This window comes from Microtus ochrogaster, linkage group LG9 (assembly GCF_000317375.1).
Source record: "Microtus ochrogaster isolate Prairie Vole_2 linkage group LG9, MicOch1.0, whole genome shotgun sequence".
In the NCBI taxonomy this organism is placed as follows: Eukaryota; Metazoa; Chordata; class Mammalia; order Rodentia; family Cricetidae; genus Microtus; species Microtus ochrogaster.
This window is the reverse complement of record NC_022034.1, coordinates 8,613,958-8,634,559: the sequence shown is the minus strand read 5'-3', so window position 1 is coordinate 8,634,559 and position 20,602 is coordinate 8,613,958. Positions and strand designations below refer to the sequence as shown.

Genomic DNA, 20,602 nt, shown 5'->3' with positions numbered 1-20,602 from the left:
ACCTAGAGGTTCTGGTTTGGCTGGGCTGGGGATATCTGCTTCTGCCATGACAGTGTGCTTCTAACTCCTTCCTGTCCTTAGAGTTTGCAAAACTAAACCCTCACAGAAGTGCAGGAGGAGGAGGAGCCACCAGTGAATGACAACTGCCACTGGCGTCTAAAGGAAAATAATTAATCAGATTAAACAGTTAATGAATTAGAAACATTGACATCATTTCTGCAGGGTTGGATTAATTGGAATCAATTCGAATAACAATGCAGCATAACAAATGTTTGGCTGCGAAATATGGGCATGCGGGAAGCAGCCTGTGTGCGGATTCAGACAGCAGAGGAGAGAAGAGGACAACAGATAACCGCCAACAGCTCTGCTGGTAACATTGTACCAATTTCTTAAGCTTGTTTTTAAGTCTAAATAACATTTTACTGATTAAAAAGGCAGTTTTTTATTTTCCATTTCTTCTCTTATAATTCCGTTAAATGTTCTTCCTGATGAAGTTCCAGCACAAAGAGAAACAATTCCTTTTCAGTTTGCGGCATCTCCCTCATTTCATCAGTTTTGGTTTTCTGGGGGTGAATTCTGTAACTCACAGTGACCCAGGTTCTCCAGAAATACCCCTTCACCTGTTATACTCCAGGTATCACTGTGGCTCCAAAGAGGGGGCTGATTCCTCCCACCCAAATGTGTCAGCATTGCACCCTAGGTGTGGTGGGGGTCCCAGGTTGTGCTTAAACCTCTCTCCACCAATGTATGCACACACACACACACACACACACACACACACACACACACACACACACACTTAGAGCTCCACCTTTGTCAGATGATCTCACCTCTTTCTGGTCCGACTCACCTATTTACCATTGTCCAAGGCTGACTGCTGGCTTTCCCATCTCTGGGGGTCATGATCACCACACAAACTTCCCAGCTAGAGGGCAGTACTGTCCCAGAACGGATGAGGTAGAGGGCACTGAACTCAAATTCCAAGGCTTTTTTTTTTTAAATAAAAATAATTTGCTTAGCTATATCCCATTCAATTTGGGGATCTACTTGTACTGAAGACTATCCATAGTTTGTCTGGTTTCAAATGTAAGTGAACCTCTGGTATCCAATAGTTAGGATCCTTGGGCCAGAGCACTGGGTTCTTTCCCAGATAGAACGTGTGCTGGCTCCAGCTTTGTCCATCTTACTACAATAAATGGGTGAAATTCCCACTTGCCTGTCCTACCCTCCCCCCTGTCCTGTGTCCTTCCATCCCCTCTATGCTCTCACTGCAGTCTCTCCCACCAGAGCCACAGTCAGAAACTGGAGAACCCACCAAGAGTCACTAAAACAATCCTAAGATGTCCTGAATACTCAAGACGTCTAGCATATGCACCGGCCATGCCCTCTATGTGTATACCTTATCTGGATGCCCTGGGACCATTTCTAGGAGCTGACTCTTCTCAGAATGCTGTGAATCACCAAAGTCAGACTTTATAAATGGCTCCTCTACCTAATCCTTACATAGTGACACACACACATTCACACACACACACACACACTATATATATATATATATGCCACGAGCTATGTGCTCTGAGCTCCTGGGTCACTATGTACTGTTTTCTCTTTGTCTTTTCCCTCAAGAGGCCACCAAATAAAACTGATCAGCACCACGGAGAGCACAATGAAAGCTGGTGGGCAGCAAAAGTCAGCAGGCAAAAGAGTTCTGAGGCATGAGAAAGCTCAGGCAGGAAAAAACGTGCAGGATGAGAGGTGGAGGTGAACCCAGCACTGGTCCAACCTCTGCTCTGCAGACTCTGGACCTGACTGTGTTCACTGGCTTGGATGCTGCAGCTGCCAGGAGATGAATCTTCCGTGGAGGCCTCCTGGCAAACACTGAGCAAGATGGAATGCAGGCATAGCTGCCACGTTGCTGTACAAAACACACCCCAGAAAGACTTCAGGAGACATGCAGTAATGTGTTCAGAGTCTTGGTTGCACTCTCGAATCTCTGAAACACTTGACAGTCAACATGACAAGACACAAAGAGGGGACAATTGCATCAGATGTTGACATTAGAAAGGAAGTAAGCTTAGATATAAGCCCAAAACTGCAATTTATTACAAACATGTGCATAGCTTCCCAGGCAAGCAGACTCCTGACCAACAATTAATCTGCAGCAAATATTAAGTTTAAGAATGATTACACGTTTTAACTATATTTCTTAATAAATTTCCTCACATAAATTTTGCCTAATCTATAAACCAATTTTAAACAAAATCCATCATGCCAGGCACTTTACATCTTATTCTATTTATTGCACCATTTCTCATCAGAAACCTTTTAGCTTTAATGCTATTCCGAGGCAGACTATCTCATTAGGGTGGCAGAGATAAAGTTCTTTTTGAGATAAAGTAATTACAGTGATTGTAGGGGAAATATCATCCAAACTTCTTGGCTGCAGTAATCTCCTGGCTTCTGATTAATTTTAAGACTAACAAACTGAGTGCAAACAAAGATATTCTAGTGGTGGATAATGCTGGTAACCCCGGAGAGATTTGCTATGTGTAGCTTTAATCAGAAACTAAGGTGTTAGTGGGCTTAGCAGGCAAATATCCCAAGGCAGCACGTGCACATAGGCACATTCTCCTGACTCTTGGTTGCATCTGCTCTGTTCTCCAAGTAATACTGGAGACAATGACTTGACTCTCTAAATACCTTTTGTATATTTGAAGCTTATTTCCAATTGGATAAGTCAGTTTCTTCCCACCATACAACGATGTACTTAGTCTTTATCTTGAGGAAACCGACATCCCCGGGGCAGTGCTGGGAGTGAAGATGGGGATGGATGTGATACTTCACCCTCAATGGAAAGCGATCCCATTGGACTAGACTAGAGAGTGGCAGTCTGCAGGGAGTCGAGGGGATCCCTCAGAGCAAAAGACCCCTCCCTATCAGCAGCTATTCTAACTAAAGTCCCGGTTCAGCCAGAACGTTAAAGGTCTCTGAGACTGCTTTGGACTGCAAGAGCAGGTCCTAGGAAAGTTGTTGAAACAGTGGTGTGAGTCATTTTAAATTACCCATTTAACTGCTCAAAACTACAACCAGAAACAATAGCAATGCACAGGGCAGCTCCTGCTGTGCTCGCCCCTATCTCATTCCTGCATGGCCCCAAGTGGGTAATCTTTGAAGCAGTGGTTGAGAAATTGAATGCCTGCCATGTGTTTTCAATCAGCTGTGCTCACTGCTTTCCAGCGAGCACTCACACTTCTAAAGATGATCTCCATCTAGTTGAAACCCTGGGCAAGGTCACCGTGAAATGAAAGGGATATTTTGTTTTGGAAATGGTAGAAAACCTGGTGTGTGAGCTGATTCTCAACTCACTTGCAAGGTCATGTCAAAACCTCAGACTCCAATTTCCCCGTAGGACAGAGATGGCTAATGTCCATCTTCCTTGCCCGTTTATTAGGGGCAGCACATGAAAGGTGAAGTGTGGTTTAAACCAATGCGTGAACGACCCTTTGCTGCCACATGCCCAGTGTCCTTAGAGTTGAGGAGAACTGGCATCATTACTGAATATCTAATAACGACAAAACATGTAGAGGTGATCACAAAGACATGCTACAGGCCACCACTCTGCAGACTGGTTTCTCTAGACAAGAGAAATGAACACATATGTTCAAAAGTAACTCAGTTAGCTAAGATGATTCTACTTTTTCTCCTTCAAGAATTCTTTTGTAGATATTCTTCAATGAACTGCACACACTAATTGATTGCAATTGGTCACCTACTTATGATATTATATTCTCAAATTTTCATAAAAAGAAAATTGCATAAGCTGCTGAATTTTTTGAAGAATTGGAAAACGAAACCGAACAGGTGACTATTATTTATATAGAAATCACCCTTCTTGACCTGCAGGATAAGCAGCAGTTCTACTGCCTGCCACTGAGTGTGTAGCTGTCCTGTGAGATCTGTCATTTCAACAACAGACCAAAGCATTGGATCTCTTCTGCTGTGGACCAGTTCCACTACCTCTGAAATACAGTTGAAGAGGAACAACACTGGACTCTCTTGTTTAGACACTTACCACTTTGTAAATGTGTCCTAAAAATCAGAGGAAAATATAGATAAGAAACCCAAGTAGGGAAACTATCAAACTGTTGCCAACACATCATAATAAGGCTTTCAAAAGGGCGTGGCTCTATGAAGTCAATTATGTAAGCTCAGAAGCAGACATTCAACATAAACTGCTTTGTAGTGCACAGGTAAGAGACAGTGAGCTTATGGGGATAAAGCAAGGAACAGGGACAGGCTGTCAGACCACGTAAAGCACACAGATGGAATAGTGCACAGCAGAAGGAGAACTGGAGCAGTGATGATCACAGAGGACATCTCAGGCAGTCCTGGGGACAGCAGGTGAGATGGGGCAGAGTGTGACCTCTGCACTGACACACATGGCTCTCGGAAATGGTCCTGGAAATCAGAGGCTGGGACTTCCTCTTAGAGGACAGTGAAGCTCTGCAAAGCTGAAATCCTAGCTGCCTCCGATCCAGTGAGGTAGAGAAAGCATCTGTTCTCTGAAAGGAACCTGCGAAAACCTAGATTTTCACACCAGCTCACAAACAAACATATACACAAGTAGATATATATGTATGTAGACGGTGACAGAATGATGGTGGAAAGAGGTTGACATTTTTAGATGTGTCCTGATTGCTGTCTTAAGCATTCTTTATATTGACATAATCTCCCTACCAAAGATACATCCTGTCATGTCAGTGAAGAATTTTCCCCAAACTGACAAAAGCAGGACAAAGGAAACTGGCTGTGCTCCAAGGACACTCTGGCTCCACAACCATTTTTCAACCAGACGCTATAGTGCCTCTCTGACTCTGACTGGATCCTTATCTCATCCAGGCTCTGGTCATCATCAGCATCTAACATCAACCGACCATGTAGTGTCTACCATGCTCGTCTTTGTTTGGATACATGGAGACAGAAGCCACAAGGTTTTGCTATTTTTCTGTTGGGGTTTTATTTTTGTTCTCTATTTGTCCTCCATAAAGCACATTTTTCAAATGACAAATTTCATATAAAATTATATACTTATGACTATCTTGATTAAAATCAAAACAAAACATTCAGCCACAGTGAGTCTTATTCCATAGCTTGCTGTCTATTAGCCAGTGTTACAGTCTGAGCCCCAGCATCTTTCCCTCCCCTGCCGTCCCAGACCTAACTACACACTTTATCACCGGCCTGAGTTCTGTGTGTTGTCTGTGTGATCGTTAGGTGTATATTCATTTGTATGGAGAAAAAGAGCAAACTATCCTCAGAGCTTAATATAAACAAAACAGTCTGGGTTCACACTCAGCCTGCCTAAATTCTGGTTTTCAAGGGTAAATTCCCGGGTCCCTTTAAGACTCAACTTTCTCAAATCAAACATGGGGTTACAGATGACACTTAGAGTGATGCTAAGAAATAAATGATGCAATGCACAAAAAGAGGCCAATCGCTCTTGCCGTTTGCATTGAGACACACCAGGAAGTAAGGACACCTTCACCACTGGGAGCCATCAGGTTGAGGATACACAAAGAGGCCGCGTGTTGACTTAAGAACAGCAGAGGAGTGGAGGAGGTGAAAGAACACTCCCATTGGACCCATGCAGCCTGCTCTGAAGCAGGAAACAGACTCACGGTTTCTCCTTTATACAGTATGTTCTCAAGATCTTAAACAAATCCCCAAATTCTCATTGATCAGGACTTTCCCTGACTCCCTATCTCCTGCACAGCAAACTCCAAGCAGCCCTCATTACTGGGGTCTACATCTGGTACTTGGGGTACTTATCTCCAGCTGAGCACTGACTCCCTTGGACTTTGGGCTTCTCTGCCTTTGCTCTCACGGCTGTGATAATCAGATGTTCCAAACGCTACTGCCCTATGCCTCATCAATATCAGTCTACTGTAATGCCTGGCATAGCTCCAGGGGAAGACCAGACTAGGACAGGAAAAGAATAAAGAAAAGACAAACTCAGGGAGACACATAGACAGGCTGAGATTGGGTGGACTGAAATCTCTGACAGAGAAGCTTCAGGAGCCTGGAAGCTCAGGGTGTTTATCATATATGTTGAACAGAGTGGGTGGGGGAGTCACTGTATACAGCTAAACGTGGAGGTGATTACATACAGATAGATAAGGAGGCAGGGCAATGGTGCACAGCAGATTGAGGGAACAGGTTTAGTCTGGGTAGGAGTAGTCTCTGTAGGGGAGCAGTCCTCAGGTTGTAAATATCCGGGGGCGGAGAAAGCAGTTGGAGACATCTTCTGTATACACTATCAACAAATGTACATGGACAGAAAGAGACTTTACTGTCCTTCTGCGCCTCCCCGTGAACAGGAAGGCTTTGACATTTTCTAGCGGGTCTGAGGCACTGGAGTCTTGACATGGCCAGCTCACATCAACAGCACACGTTCATGCTGTACTTCACAAGTCACATGGAACCCTTTCAGCGGCTGCTCTGATATTTTATATCAAAGGCAGAGAGACTTTTTCTCAAATGAATTCTCAGGCTCCAGCAGTGATCCTGCCCGTGTCCATGCACACAGCTACGGACAACAGGTACGGAGGAGGTGGCCCGGGTTTCACCAAACTTCATTCACAAACAGTGGAACTGAAGTGTCAGAGAATGGCCCGAGTCACACACTGGTGCTCATCCTTTTATTTTCTTCCCCAGTGATTTGAAAACATGAGGACGACTCTGGGCCAGGATGCAAGAAGGTGAACAGGTGTGGCAGTGCTCACTTTGGTACCACTGCTCTCAGTGCGGACACGGAGGATCTACAACCGCCCTTACTCCTACTACTATTAGTGGAAAGTTGTCGCGTAATCAATCAACCTCAGCGTACTGTTCCCAGGCGGGCCTCTAGTGTATTCTACATGTGTAGCCCAGCTGGCACCACACAAGCCCGAATGCAGCACATTTCCAGTTCTCAAATCCCTTCAGAGTCTCTTCCACAAAATAACCCCTTCACATTGTGAGTCTACTACTTTTATAACTAGGCTCTATGCAAACCTGAGCTGAAAAAAAAAAGATGTAGATTTTGTGTGTGTGTGTGTGTGCATGCATGCACGCATGTGGGGGGTGTTTGTGTGTGTACATGTGAGTGTTTGTGTGTATATGTGTATATATGCACATGTATGTGCATGTGCGTGTATGTATGTTGTATCTGTGTCAGGGAGATATGGCTGTGCTATGTAGCAGCTGAATTTACAGAGCAGGAGAAAGCTCAGAGGGAAGCTATATTTGACATGAAATTTGAATGTCATCAGCGATCACAACCTCTCAGAAGAACATTTTACTTTCCACGTGGTGATGCTAGGACAGAAACAGGGAAAGGTGGCTCCACAGAGACAGGTTTATTAATCCAGGCAAGAGCAGCCGTCCGAGGACACTGCCCTTGCCTCCTTACCTGGGCCAAGGTCAGGGTGGCTTGTCTGCAGGTGCCGCACTGAACTCGGAGCTTTCCAGGCTGGACTCTGTGGCAGGGACCTTTGCAGTAGACATAGAAGCTGTTGTAGGTGGGTTTACCTGCTGGAAGGAAGCAGAGAGAGTTTCCAGTCAGTGCTGGTCCAAAATGAGCCCAGACACCCTCTATCAAAACCTGTCAGAGGCAAGCCACACAACAAACTCCACCGGAACATGCAGTGAGGTTGGAAGAATGAACATTTCCAGGAGGAGACAGAAACTTAGAAAATTTAGTTTTAGGTTGAAAAGAATGGTGTCCTCTCTTCTTGCCAACAGCCCTGTGACCTACTCATCAGAGTATACAGCTTGCAGCCAAGAGCCTGGCCAGAGTGTTTGCACACCGGGAAATTAAACTCTTCTTTGCTACTGAAGTCTGGGAAGAGGACAGGAAATTCTGAGTCTGGGAAAGGCAGAGACCGCAGCCCTGAATTCTATTTCATGCTTCTGTACACAGCAGTGAAGACTCAAGATCATTTCCTCTTAGAATTGTATCTGCACAGCCAAGTCAGCCTTTCCTCATGATATGTGTGACTGGACCACAGCTGTTGGGTTTCTAGGGAACACTTGACAAAATTCAGTAATACATGGGCCCCAAACCCCATGGAGGTTGGTGGGTCCTGCAGCCTGTGCAGAGGTGCAGCCTTGCAAAGGTGTAGCCTTGCAGAGGTGCAGCCTTGCAGAGGTGCAGCCTTGGTAGATGGTTGTGCAGCCTGTGCAGAGGTGCAGCCTTGCAGAGGTGCAGCCTTGGCAGATGGTTGTGCAGCCTGTGCAGAGGTGCAGGCATGCAGAGGTGCAGCCTTGGCAGATGGTTGTGCAGTCTGTGCAGATGTGCAGCCTGGGCAGAGGTGCAGCCTTGGCAGATGGTTGTGCAGCCTGTGCAGTTGTGCAGCCTTTCAGAGGTGCAGCCTTGGCAGATGGTTGTGCAGCCTGGGCAGAGGTGCAGCCTGTGCAGTTGTGCAGCCTTGCAGAGGTGCAGCCTTGGCAGATGGATGTGCAGTCTGTGCAACTGTGCAGCCTGTGCAGAGGTGCAGCCTGTGCAGTTGTGCAGCCTTGCAGAGGTGCATCCTTGGCGGATGTTTGTGCAGTCTGTGCAGATGTGCAGCCTGGGCAGATGTGCAGTCTTGGCAGAACTGCAGCCTTTGCACACATGCAGCCTATGCAGATGGATGTGCAGTATGTGCAACTGTGCAGTCTGTGCAGAGGTGCAGCCTGTGCAGAAGTGCAGACTTTGCATTTTGCTGACTCTCTCTAGCTGGACAACTGCCATTCCAGCATAGTATTCCCAAGAGTAAAAGGTGAATATAAAATAAATCAATCTAATCAAATAATTTCTCTCAAATGTCAATAAACTCAAAGTGCCACTCCTTAAAATAAGGAAAGCTCATGGGTATCTGATGCTTCTGTGTCTGTGAAGAACTGACTAGAAGTTCTTAGGGTATGATAATTGCTTTCTAAATTACTAAGTTCCCCAACTTACTTGTTAAGTTTTGATCATTATCTAACTGTTGCTAGGGGGTAGGATACAAGATTGTCATGATGTAAACGTGTTATATTTTAATAATCATCAGAAGCATCTAGGAAGAATAAGTATTTCTTATGATCATGATTGAAAAGTTTTGGTCACTCAAATGCATATCATATAGTTGACTGGAAACGCACAGAGATAATGAGAAAACACCAGAAGACCCTGATGTTTCTTTACTCAGCCTTATTCTGCATCTGACAAAACTCTGTGAGATAGATGATAAAATAAGGAGCACTTTGAAGCATCTGTAATACATTTTACAGTGGCCCCTCCTCAGTGATGAATACTTAGCTGTCAGTGTGAAAGGGAAGACAGACTAAAAAAACATGTTTGCATTGATGCTAAATGTCTATTTTGACACCTCTCTCTGGCTTTAGTACCTTGTGGGCAAGATATACAAGCTATGAACATTGCATTGTTATCAGCAAATATAATTATTACATGAAATATATGTAGATCATAATTGAAACACAGCCACGAGTCAATGTTACAGTAATTATAACATAATAAATAAGTGATTGACAACCAAAAGGTCACAGAAACTGTGACAGCTCTGACTTGTGTTAACCCTGTGAAGGATTTTCAGTTTTCTCACTGTTAAAACTTATCAGCAGTGGGGAAAAATCGAGTCCCACACTTTTAATTACTCTCTGGGAAACTTAAACAATAAAAATAGAGAATGGGTGATAGACCAGCCAAAGCTTCCCAAAGGGGGTCTGGGCAGTGTAGGCAGAGGAGATTACCAAGTGCTCAGTATTAGAGAAGCCTTGCTGAAACTGCAGGGCCCTCAGTCTCTTTCCTTCCTGCATAGCAACAGCAATGTCTGTGGTGTTGTTTTAGCTAATGATGCATCAGGGGAAGACAGGAGCCCTTCCACCCCTGCATGTTTCAACCCTCGCCGAGTCCTTGAGAAGCCAGACACAAAATGCAGGATGCCATGTGGATGCCCCGGAAGTCCACAGGATGACACGCAATCCATTACACCTTGCTACCTGGAGTCAGCCGATTAATAGCCAGTCTAAGGGAGATCAAGGTCAGGGCAGTCCTGGCTGAAGCACATTTCAAGCTGTTGGCTCCATTCAGGCAAACAGTTGAGGCCTGTTCAGGTGAATCATGAGAGCCCTGCACAGAGTGGCTTCCCTACCTTGCTGACAGTGTGACACAATTTACAGTGGGCAGGTTACTTTGTGTCCTGCTGTGGCCTGGACTATACTGGGCAGGAATGAGAGCAAATGCCCCATACCTTTGTGGGCAGGGTTCCCATTGTCTTGACTGAAAAGCCTGCAGCTCATACTCTCAGACAGAGTCATCTCTCCAGAGACAACAGCAGGGTGATCCTGTGAAAGTTCTCAAAAGCTTCACCAGGGAGACAGCACTGCTAGTCATTAAAGGGTCATCTCCCATCCCCCCTTCCTTCTGGACCTTCAAGATCTTTTGTTCTAATCTCTAGGTCTCTCCTTCATTACCCAAAGTAACTGAATCAGCTCATGTTTACAGGATGTACTTCTTTTCATACAATAAGCTAAGACCTACAGAAATGTTTAAACTGCATATAAGTTAAATACTATTATTGTAGTTTATCAATTGTAGTCAGTTTGTTAGGAATCTTCATGTATCTATATCACAGAGAGATACACAGTCTTCACATACATACTTCTGACTGCAACCTTTATCATTAAGTTGAACATTTAAGGATGTCTATCCTTAAATCCTCCATCATCCTGATGGTAAGGGTTTTTAAAACATGAAACCACAGAAGTTTTAAAATAATTTGTCTATTTAACACCTCTAACTATAGACTGATAAGCTAAGGTTCATCATGTTTTACATAACGCAGCAGAACTCTGAAAGCTGTTAAGAACTTTGGGGTGGTGTTACTGTGCAAACCCCTGGGGGTTGTTGTGGGACAATGGTCTGTACCCTGTCACTTGTATTTTAAATAAATGCTGACTGACCAGTAGCCAGGCAGGAAGTAGAGGTGGAGTGGTGAGAATTCTGGGAAAAGGAAAGATTGAGTCCGCAGTCATCACCCAAACACAAAGGAAGCCAGACACAGAGCAAGCAACATGTGACTGCCTTACTGAAAAAGGGACCAAGCCACATGGCTAACACAGACAAGAATTATGGGCTGATATAAGTTATAAGACTTAATAAATAAGAAGCCTGAGTTACTTGGCCAATCAGTTTATAATTAATGTAGACCTTGGTGTATTTCTTTGGTTGAAGGACTGGGGAGGACAGAAACCTCAGTCAACAGAATGGCATGCCAATGTAGGGCTGACCAAATACACTTAAAAGTCTGAGAGATCTTGGGAAGTTATTCTAGATAGAAAAGAATAGAGTTAAGCATGACTTCTTGATAACAACATTTTCTTGGGTGGGCTCTGGTTGCTAGAGGCAAGCACTCTCATTGAAGAGAGGCTTCCTGACTCAGCTTTAGCTGCAAAACCTTCCAGCATGAGGCCATCTAAAATCCAATAAAAACCCGAGAGAGCTCGAAAAGGAATACTAGAAACAAAAATACAGAGTTTAACACACCTTCTTGTTGTTTGCTAGCAGCATGCAACAGCTCTTTTAAGAGAGGTTTTCCTGATTCAGCAGTAGCCGTGCTGTTTTGAAATGCTGGCTTTCTGGGCAATGCTGCCAGCACAACCTCTCTTTTTTTTTCAGGAGACCGAGCATTGAAATGGGGTTTGTGAGCAACGTACTACAAAATGTTTAATGGCAACATAGACCTGCTGTGTGCCTAAAACTGGGGCAAATGTGCATGGCTTGCAGAGGTGGTGACCAGACTTCCACCATGTTGGACTGTGCAGAGCAAGCAGAAAGTACTGTATATACCCTAGTAATGCTGCAGCTTAAGATTTTAAGAAGCGCTTTGAAGTTTAAAAAGCACTCTTGGACAGAAAAGAATTACAGATACACAATAGGACAGATTCAGATATAAAAGAACTATAAATGAGTCACAGTGTTTGATAAATGTATGTAGGTTTGGAAGAGAGAAGAAAAAGAGTATAGAGAGCTAGAAAAGAAGGTAAAGTTTTTAAAGAGACAGAGAACAGTCAGTCATAGATTAAAAGGAGTAAAGAAAAAGTCACAGAAAGATGGAATACACAAAGAGAGTCTGGATTATGTATACTATTGTCTTTTCTTTACATTTTTTGACTGCAGAGAGACATTTGATTCTGGGGTACTTTAAGCTAAGCCAACATATATATTTTAAAGATATCTTGATTTCAAAATATAGATTTAAAGATACATTGCTTTGGAAAAGAGGTTCTGATTTTGTTTCCACAGAGGATGAGAATCTATGGATTCATTCCAGACTAATGTGGTTTGATGGACCAAGATCCCCTGAAAGATTACCATGAACACCCTCAAAAAATTACTTCACCCAAAATAAATCATCAGGAAATCTAGAGAACTATGCCCAAGTTCTAAAATATTGTTTATACATGTTTATTTACATTTAAAAGGGGATGTGCTATAGAGATTTGCATGGGTATCGATCTTGGTTTATTGATATAGATTTAAGGTCAAGTTTGTTATACTGTGTATATGTATTTCTGCTCTTAATTAAGGTACTGTGTTTGTGCAGCTCGTTTAACATGCAATGTATAATAAAGCAATATAGATAAACAGATAATCATCTATAATAGACAAGCTTGTACTCATGTTAGTTCGATTTGCTAGATGTAAAGAGATGCATTTCAGATGGATAGGCATTCTTCAAACCTTTCAAAGACTACAGAATATGGCATTTAAAATGTTTTAAGAACTTGGGACTTTTCATGACAGTGAGACACATCTGCTCCTGGTAGCACCGATCTACTTCAAGAGGAAGATGGCACCAAAGAGGCTCCTTATGGAGTTGGTTAGCCATTTGGTTAAGAAACTGCTCTTGCCTGGACTGCTTGATGAACTGGACATGTAGGACACACAGAGAAATGACTGTTGTACTTGCCTAAAGGTGAGACGATCCTTCGAGGGTTCCTGCTTTATGAAAGAGTCTGCTAGACATTCTGCAGGACACAGAAAAATATGACTGAAAAACTGCCAATATGGGCAGAACTATCTTGGAAATTTCCTGCTTTTGGGAAAAGTCTGCTGAATACTATGGGGGAGTAAGCTAAGGATGAATGCCCCAAAGGTATAGAAGAACTTTGGGTGACTGTCCAGTCAACAAGATGTCTCTGTCAATTCTAGAGTTTTAGAAGTTGCTTACAATGAACTTATTGCTTACTTAAGTAATATTATATCCTTCTGGAGTCTTTGCTGGAGTTGAAGAATTGATAGTTATAGTTTTTCTCAGTTATAATAAAAGATAAAGTAGATATAAATATTGTAACTGTAATTCAATACCTGTTTTGTTATATGTAATTTTACTATGTTAAAGTTAAAACCTTCCTTTCATTTAAACAGAAAAGAGAAGGTGATGTGGGATTCCCCTCTGTATGCTGTGAATAACATTGGTTAATAAAATAACTACTTTGGGTTTATAGCAGAGCTATAGGGGAACAGAACTAGGTGGGAAAAACTAAACTGAATGTTGGGAGAATGGAGGCACAGTCAGAGAGAAGCTATGAAGCCACCACTGGATACAGATGCACTGAAACTTTGCTGGTAGGCCATGACCTCATGGCAATGCACAGATTAATGGAGATAGGTTAAATTAAGATATAGGAGTTGCAAATAAGAAACTAGAGATAATAGGCCAAGCAGTGATTTAATTAATACAGTTTCTGTGTGATTACAACAAATTGGCATCCAACGTGGTGCTGAGCAAATCGACTTAAAAACCTGAGAGAGCTTGGGAAGTTATTCTAGATAGAAAAGAATAGAGTTAAGCACAGCTTCTTGATAGCAGCATTTTCTCAGGTGGGCTCTACTTGCTAGAGGCAAGCATTCTCATTTAAGAGTGGCTTCCTGACTCAACTTTAGCAGCAAAACTTTTAAGCTTTAGCTGAAAAACCTTTTAAGAGGTCCTGCAATGAAACACTTAAATGATATTGATGAAAAGCTGACTGCATTCTTTTTGGTGGTGGCAGAGATCTTGAAACACCACAGAGTTGTGGCAATAAACATGGCTCTGGCCAGTTCCTCTGCCATGAGGCTGGACTCTCAGAAAAAAGTTAAGAAATAGGATGGATCCAGCCATAAAAGCCATGGCTTTAATCTTAGCCATATTGATTAGCAAATTAAAGACTCATGTGGTCAGAAAAAGAAAGATATTCAGGAAAGATAGATTCAAAGACAAAGAAAACCTCTAAATGGTTTACTGAGTGTTTTAAAATATGTGTAGTCTTGGGATAAAAATAAAAGGATAAAGTCTTTAAAAGTAAAAAGAAAAAGAGAGTAGTTCGGTGTGGTGGCACACTCCTTTAATCCCAACACTTGGGAAGCAGAGGCAGAAAGATCTCTGTGAGTTCAAGACAACCTGGTCTACACAGTGAATGCCAAGACTGCCAAAGATACACAGAGAAACTCTGTCTCAAAAAACCAAAATTTAAAAATAAAAATAAAAGAAATGAGGGTTAAAATAAAGCCATGTAAAGATGGAAAATACATAGAGAGTCTGGATACTGTATGTTATTGTCTTGTCTTTAAATTGTTTGATGGCTGAGGAAGTGGCAACAGCTGCTAAAAGATATTTGGATATTTGATTATAAATGCTGCTGGATTAATTATATATATATATTGAAAATGCCTTAACTTCAAATTTTAAGTCAAAGGGTTATGTTACTTTGGAGGAGAGGTTTTGTTTTTGTTTCCACTGGAAATGAGAGGTTGTGGATTCATTCTGGGCTAAGAAAAATCAGGTTTGATCAAGGAAGACTCCCTGAAGAATCTCCAATAGGAGCAGATAGCCCAGATGATTCAACATTTTAGAAGACCTCTGTTGGAGTTTCCTTTGAGTTCTGCATCTAGAACAGTTTCAAGACTGCTGGCTGAGATGATCAAGCCTCCCAGAATTTTCCAATCAGGACTTAACCATAATCTTAAATTTTCTTTAGTTCACTATAAGATTATCATCACCCCCAATCAGCAGGAAGTAGCCTTGAAAACTATACCCTTTTGTGAGGAAATGTCAGCAGTAAACAAATACAGCAAAGACAGATTTCTACACAATGAATGTGATGAAAATAGAGGCTGTTCTGATTACACACTATGGTCAACACCTTCATGCCAGGCCATACAAGTTGACACAAGTATTTCATTGTATGCTATGAAGGTTAGCCCATTAGACAATGGTTTTTAAAAGTATAAGATAATACTGCTTTCATTGAGCTTTATTTTTATCTCAACAGGAAAGTTAAAACCACAGTGACTGAGATCCTCTAAAAGGGTGCATGATTTTGACCACTGGCTTCTACCATCCTCTGCATTCCACTTCTGTCATTTTCCCTGGTTACTCTCGCCTCAGAAACGCAGCCACTCACCAAGCTTTCTTGTTACATTTATATTTTTTCTTGGTCTGAAAAAAACTGCTGAAGGCCTTAGTAACGTTCACAGCTTATAAAGCCCTTATTTTTAAAATTATGTACTGAACTTGAAAGAGCACAAGGAAGAATATATGGGAGAGTTTAGAGAGAGGAAATGGAAGGGAGAGGTGGTATCACCGTAATCTCAAAAATCAAAAAAAATATTGATTTGCGTTGGTACTTGTAAATCAGCACAACCCTAACAGCCGTCACTTTAAGGACATTTTAAATTTATGGCTTAAAACCTAAAGAGTCATTTTAATCGGACAGGTATTTATCCTACATAAACATATTAAAGTATCATATAAAACATTAAATAGAACTCTGCAACCATAGAGGCCTTCCTACATCTGCCTCATCTGACACACGTGCAAATGCTGTGTGCCCAGTAGCTACCTGTGACTATGAAGACCTGGCAACATGACTAGGGACTACTCTTTTTGGTTTTGTTAACTTTAATAGAAACTTCATTTCAGAAGCTGCATGTGGGCAGCAGGTGGCAACACAGAAGGCAATAAAACACAAGTATGTCTAGGCACATCTCATTCAATACCAAGGACACGGACAGTCAATACCAAGGAAAGAGACTGGAACCTCACCAAAAAGTCCAGCCCCTCACTGTTAACTGCTAATATGGAAACAAAGTGGGGAGGAGGGGAAGAGAAAGGAGAGCTTGGAACTGGAGGCAATGGAGGAAGACAGAGACAGAGGCTCCTGGCCACTTAGAGCCGGAGCACAGCAAGGCTGCTCTTTCATGCAGTGCTCTGACTTCTTCCACAGGGACTCAGTCTTCACACGGGCTTCAACAACAATCCTCAATGTCCGACTGGAATGAAAATTCTTGCTAGAATTATTTCCTTCATTTTCCAAATATATGATGATTACATAAAGTATCTAAGAGCACACACACATGCGGCTCTGCACTGCCATCTCTGAACAACTGTCTTGTCCCATGCCACAGAGCCAGCAACGGCATCCTAGCATGGAGCATCCTGTTCAGTCTTTGTCCAGCTTCCCTGTCACTACAGCTGGCACTTGGTAGCTCTACCTCCATCTCTCTTGCCCAATTCTGATAATAGACTTATGACTGTTTCTTAAATATGAAAGAGTTCAATATTATCTGCACAAATGGCACTGTTTATCAGATGTATTCCACACAACTGTTTCTTTAGTTTGCCACTTGCTCCAATTGCACAGGAAGGAGATTCAGTCCTAGACAACTCTGCAAGTCTCTTTCAGAATGAACACTCCTAAGCAATAACAGGGATCTGGGGACAGAGGACCGCACAGGGCAAGGGATCTTCTTCCTCATCATCTTCCAGAATTCCTGCTGTTGCATGGATGAGTTGTAAAGTTTTAGCAAGGGCTTGATCACAGTTTCTGAGTATGTCTCATGAGCCAACTACTAAAACTGCAACCTGATCAAGATTAATACTGTCATGAAGTCTAGCAGAAATCTCTTTGTATAACATGAGGGGATATAGTTTTTATGTATCCCAACCTTAAGCTTTGACAGTTCCAGCCTAAACAATGCACAGATTGTCTAATATGGTTCCACATTAAATCCACACAGTAGAGATTTTCTGAATCATCTCCTCTGCACAGTGCCTCACCTGAAATCACCAAAGGATGCAGAATCCATCCACTTGTATCACAGGTAAATCCCATGTGGTAAAATGCTCAGCTTGGCAGGTCAAACGTGGGAGCATCATCATTCGCCTAGAATCCTCCCCCTAGAGAACAGTCCTGGGAAGGCCATTCGTCCAAAGATAAAGGATGCCATCCTTCCAGCCTTCTTACTTCCTGGTCCCAGGAAGTGACTGTCTCCATGCCATGCCTAGTCCTGTAAGGACTCGACACTCTCTGTATGTACCACTGACCTAGGCTTGTTCTACTTCTCACTTGTCACACCTTTGCCTGTTCTCCCTAGGGCTACAACCACCTGGTGTGTACTATTCCATTCTGAATCAATACTGCCCCGACGCTAAGAGAAGGACCTGGCACGTCTGGTGGTCAGCACATTTTCCTACATCATCAAGGGCTATAAAGGTTCTAGGTTCCAGTGTAAAGGCAAGCAGCAACACAAAACACATTACCAAATACTTAGCATAATGAAATTGTCAGGGTCAAAAGCTGAGCCAGGTGTGTTGCTGTAGGCTCAAGATCTCAGCTCTGGGTGTGTGGAGGCAAAATGGGCAGGAATTCAAGACCAGCTTCAATTGTCTCCCCATCCCCTGACAAGAATCGGAGTCTGTGGATTCATCCCTAGATGAGATTCTAGTAAGGAGGGCAGTGATGCATCAGCACTTCCCATTCCAGTCCACCTCCACTGAGTTATTTAAGCCAACTGAGTATAGCCACACTATTCCATGCTTCACACAGCCCAAGCTTAACTCCTGGGGAGTCACCAAGGTAATGCTGTAACATAAACAACTTCCAATTATATTACCAGCCATCCAATACATGTGCTCCTAAAATAAGTTTAGCCATCTCTAAGGAGACCACCCTTAAAAACTTATAACTTAATTCTCAAGTTTTTCTGCTTGTGTTTTTAATTAATGTATTTGCACAATAATTTCATCTGGTGAGGCAAAAACGGCTGATTAAATGTAATGCCTTTGCTTGATTTCTTTTTGGTTGTTGTTGCCAATTTATTTTTTCATTATTCATTTTGAAAGTAATAAAGAGATCAGATCTCCCAAGTCAAGATAAAATTGTAGGGTGAAGCATAATTTGAGTATTGTGCTCATGCAAATAAAGCACAAAGCCAAGCAGAAAACATTTTAGATGCTCGTTTTTCGTAGAAACGGGCAAGGGGTGAGTGCCAGCAAAGTCATCTACTACAGAGGCTGTTGGGACCCATGGTTATATCAAATTATTTACACTTCAGACAACTGTATAGGCAGGACTAAAGGAAATATCTACAGTCCCAGATGTGTGCATCTTCACTGACAGAGGACTGAACAGATATGCAAACCTGAGCACACGTTGCCACTGTGAGCCATCTACTGACTTTATCACCATCTTCTTATCTCCAAACCTGAGATGCACCAGCCTGCAGGCTATGGTAAGGATTGTAAAGGTAGCAATACAGGTAAAGCCTGGCACAGCGTCTGGCGAGTACACATTGTCTGTTCTTATTTATTGCTCTGACATTAAGAAAAGTCAATCCCACATCTGAAGGACCATTTCCATCATTTTGTATTTCTTACATAACACTTATATCTTAAATCTACTCTAAGATTTAGACATTATTCTTCATTAATTAATTTTATAATTGCTTCATCCCTAACCAAATCCTTTGCAGTTCAGTAGTGGTGTGGAACATGGTGTAAACCCTTAAATTTACTTATAGCTTACTGGGATAATTTTTCCTTATGATGGGAGGGTTATGAGTACACTGTATTTTTTTCTTTCCTTTTTTGATTTTTCAACATAGGAACTAGCTCTTGTAAAGCAGGCTGGCCTCAAACTCACAGAGATCCGTCTGCTTCTGCCTCCCAAGTGCTGGGATTAAAGGTGTGCGCCACCACCACCCAGCCATTGTATTTTTAAAACAGGTAGGAACAGGAAGCAGTTTCACAAGTCCATCCTAGCAGGTAGATACACTTAAAACACTAAGTCCATATAAAACAATAACTCATATTTTGCTATTAAAATGGAACTGTGAAAGATTCAAAGTAGGTTCCAAAATTCCATTTTAATGGCCAACTTGTCAAATTAGTGATTATCCTTTGAAATCAGGTACAATCATCAAAGCTTCACCACTGAGCAAGCAGAAGCTCCTAGGATAAGTGATATCCCCAGAGCAGCAGCCAGGTTTGAATGCATGTCATATAAAGAACCCACTTTACACCCCCTGCAACCAAATGATATGAACTTTGACCCAGGTGGCAGATTTTAGAAACTACTGTGGTAACATGATATGGGATGTTCTGTATATGTGTTGTTTTACTGGTTGGTGAATAAAGATACTTTGGCCTATGGCAAGACAGAATAAAGCGAGGTGGGAAATCTGAAGAGAGAGAGAGAGACGGGGGTGGGGGAGTAGGGTAGTCAAGGAGATGCCATGTAGCTGCTGAAGGAGACAGACACCAGAACCTTACTGGTAGGCCATAGCCTCATGTTGATAGACAGATGAATAGAAATGGGTTAATTTAAGAGGTAAGAGTAAGGTAATAAGAAGCCTGAGCTAATAGGCCAAGAAGTGTTGTAATTGATAGAGTTTCTGTGTGATTATTCATGAGTGGCCAGGAAATGAAAGAGTAGTCTCCACCAACAGGGACAGACTCCACAACTGTTAAAAACTAGGATTTAACACTGCTTAACTGATACACATTAAGTTTGGCAATCACAAAAGACATCTCAGCTCCTGATTATCCCCCACCTATCACCAATATTTTTCTTCTATTAATGTTAAAGCCTTCATGGAAATTTCTATTATCATATTCAACAGCGGTTAGCAGGGAGGACAGTTAGAGCTTGTTCTTCAGGAATGATGCATTTCCATCCAACTGGCTATCCACCCGAAAGTAGCCCAACATGGCAGGACTGCCTGGTCACAAAGTCATCCTTTTCCTGGTACTTAAGATTTATCAAAATTGACTGATTTAAGTTTCCTATTGTAAATGTTCTGGGTATTAGGGAAAGAAACCCATTAAGTAAATGAGCAATCAAAACAGCCTTAATGAGAGACTACAGCAAGTGTGGCGTGAGCTTTCTCACTCCCACATCCTGCATCTGATTTCATCTACAGCAGACAAAATACGTAGCTTTGCATAAATACTTTAAATATAATTATGGAAGGGGGAACAACTGATTTGGATCGTAAGCTTCAGTCCCTTTCTGTAGGAAATGAAACATTAACTGAGAATATTAAAACTGCTGAATGTGACAATCGAATTTTGTCTAAAGCTTATGACAGATTGGCGGAAAGATTGTCAATACAAGAAGGCATGGTTTATGCCAAAAAATCATGTCCAAAGATGACAAGTTATCTCTAATGGACAAACTTCATACTTTAGAATCCTCAATGAAGGCTTTGGAACATAATTCTGGACAGGAGATTCAGACATTGCAGAAGGCAATG

General features: G+C 42.2%; 1 protein-coding gene across 1 annotated transcript in view; it reads right to left on the bottom strand.

Annotated features, from left to right (window-relative positions):
- The window catches only part of Prkn (parkin RBR E3 ubiquitin protein ligase), a 1,229,844-nt gene that overhangs the window by 757,442 nt on the left and 451,800 nt on the right, over positions 1-20,602 (bottom strand). The window contains exon 4 of the mRNA XM_013352276.2: positions 7,451-7,572. Within this exon, the coding sequence (XP_013207730.1) occupies positions 7,451-7,572 (122 nt within the window). The remainder of the gene's footprint in view (positions 1-7,450; positions 7,573-20,602) is intronic.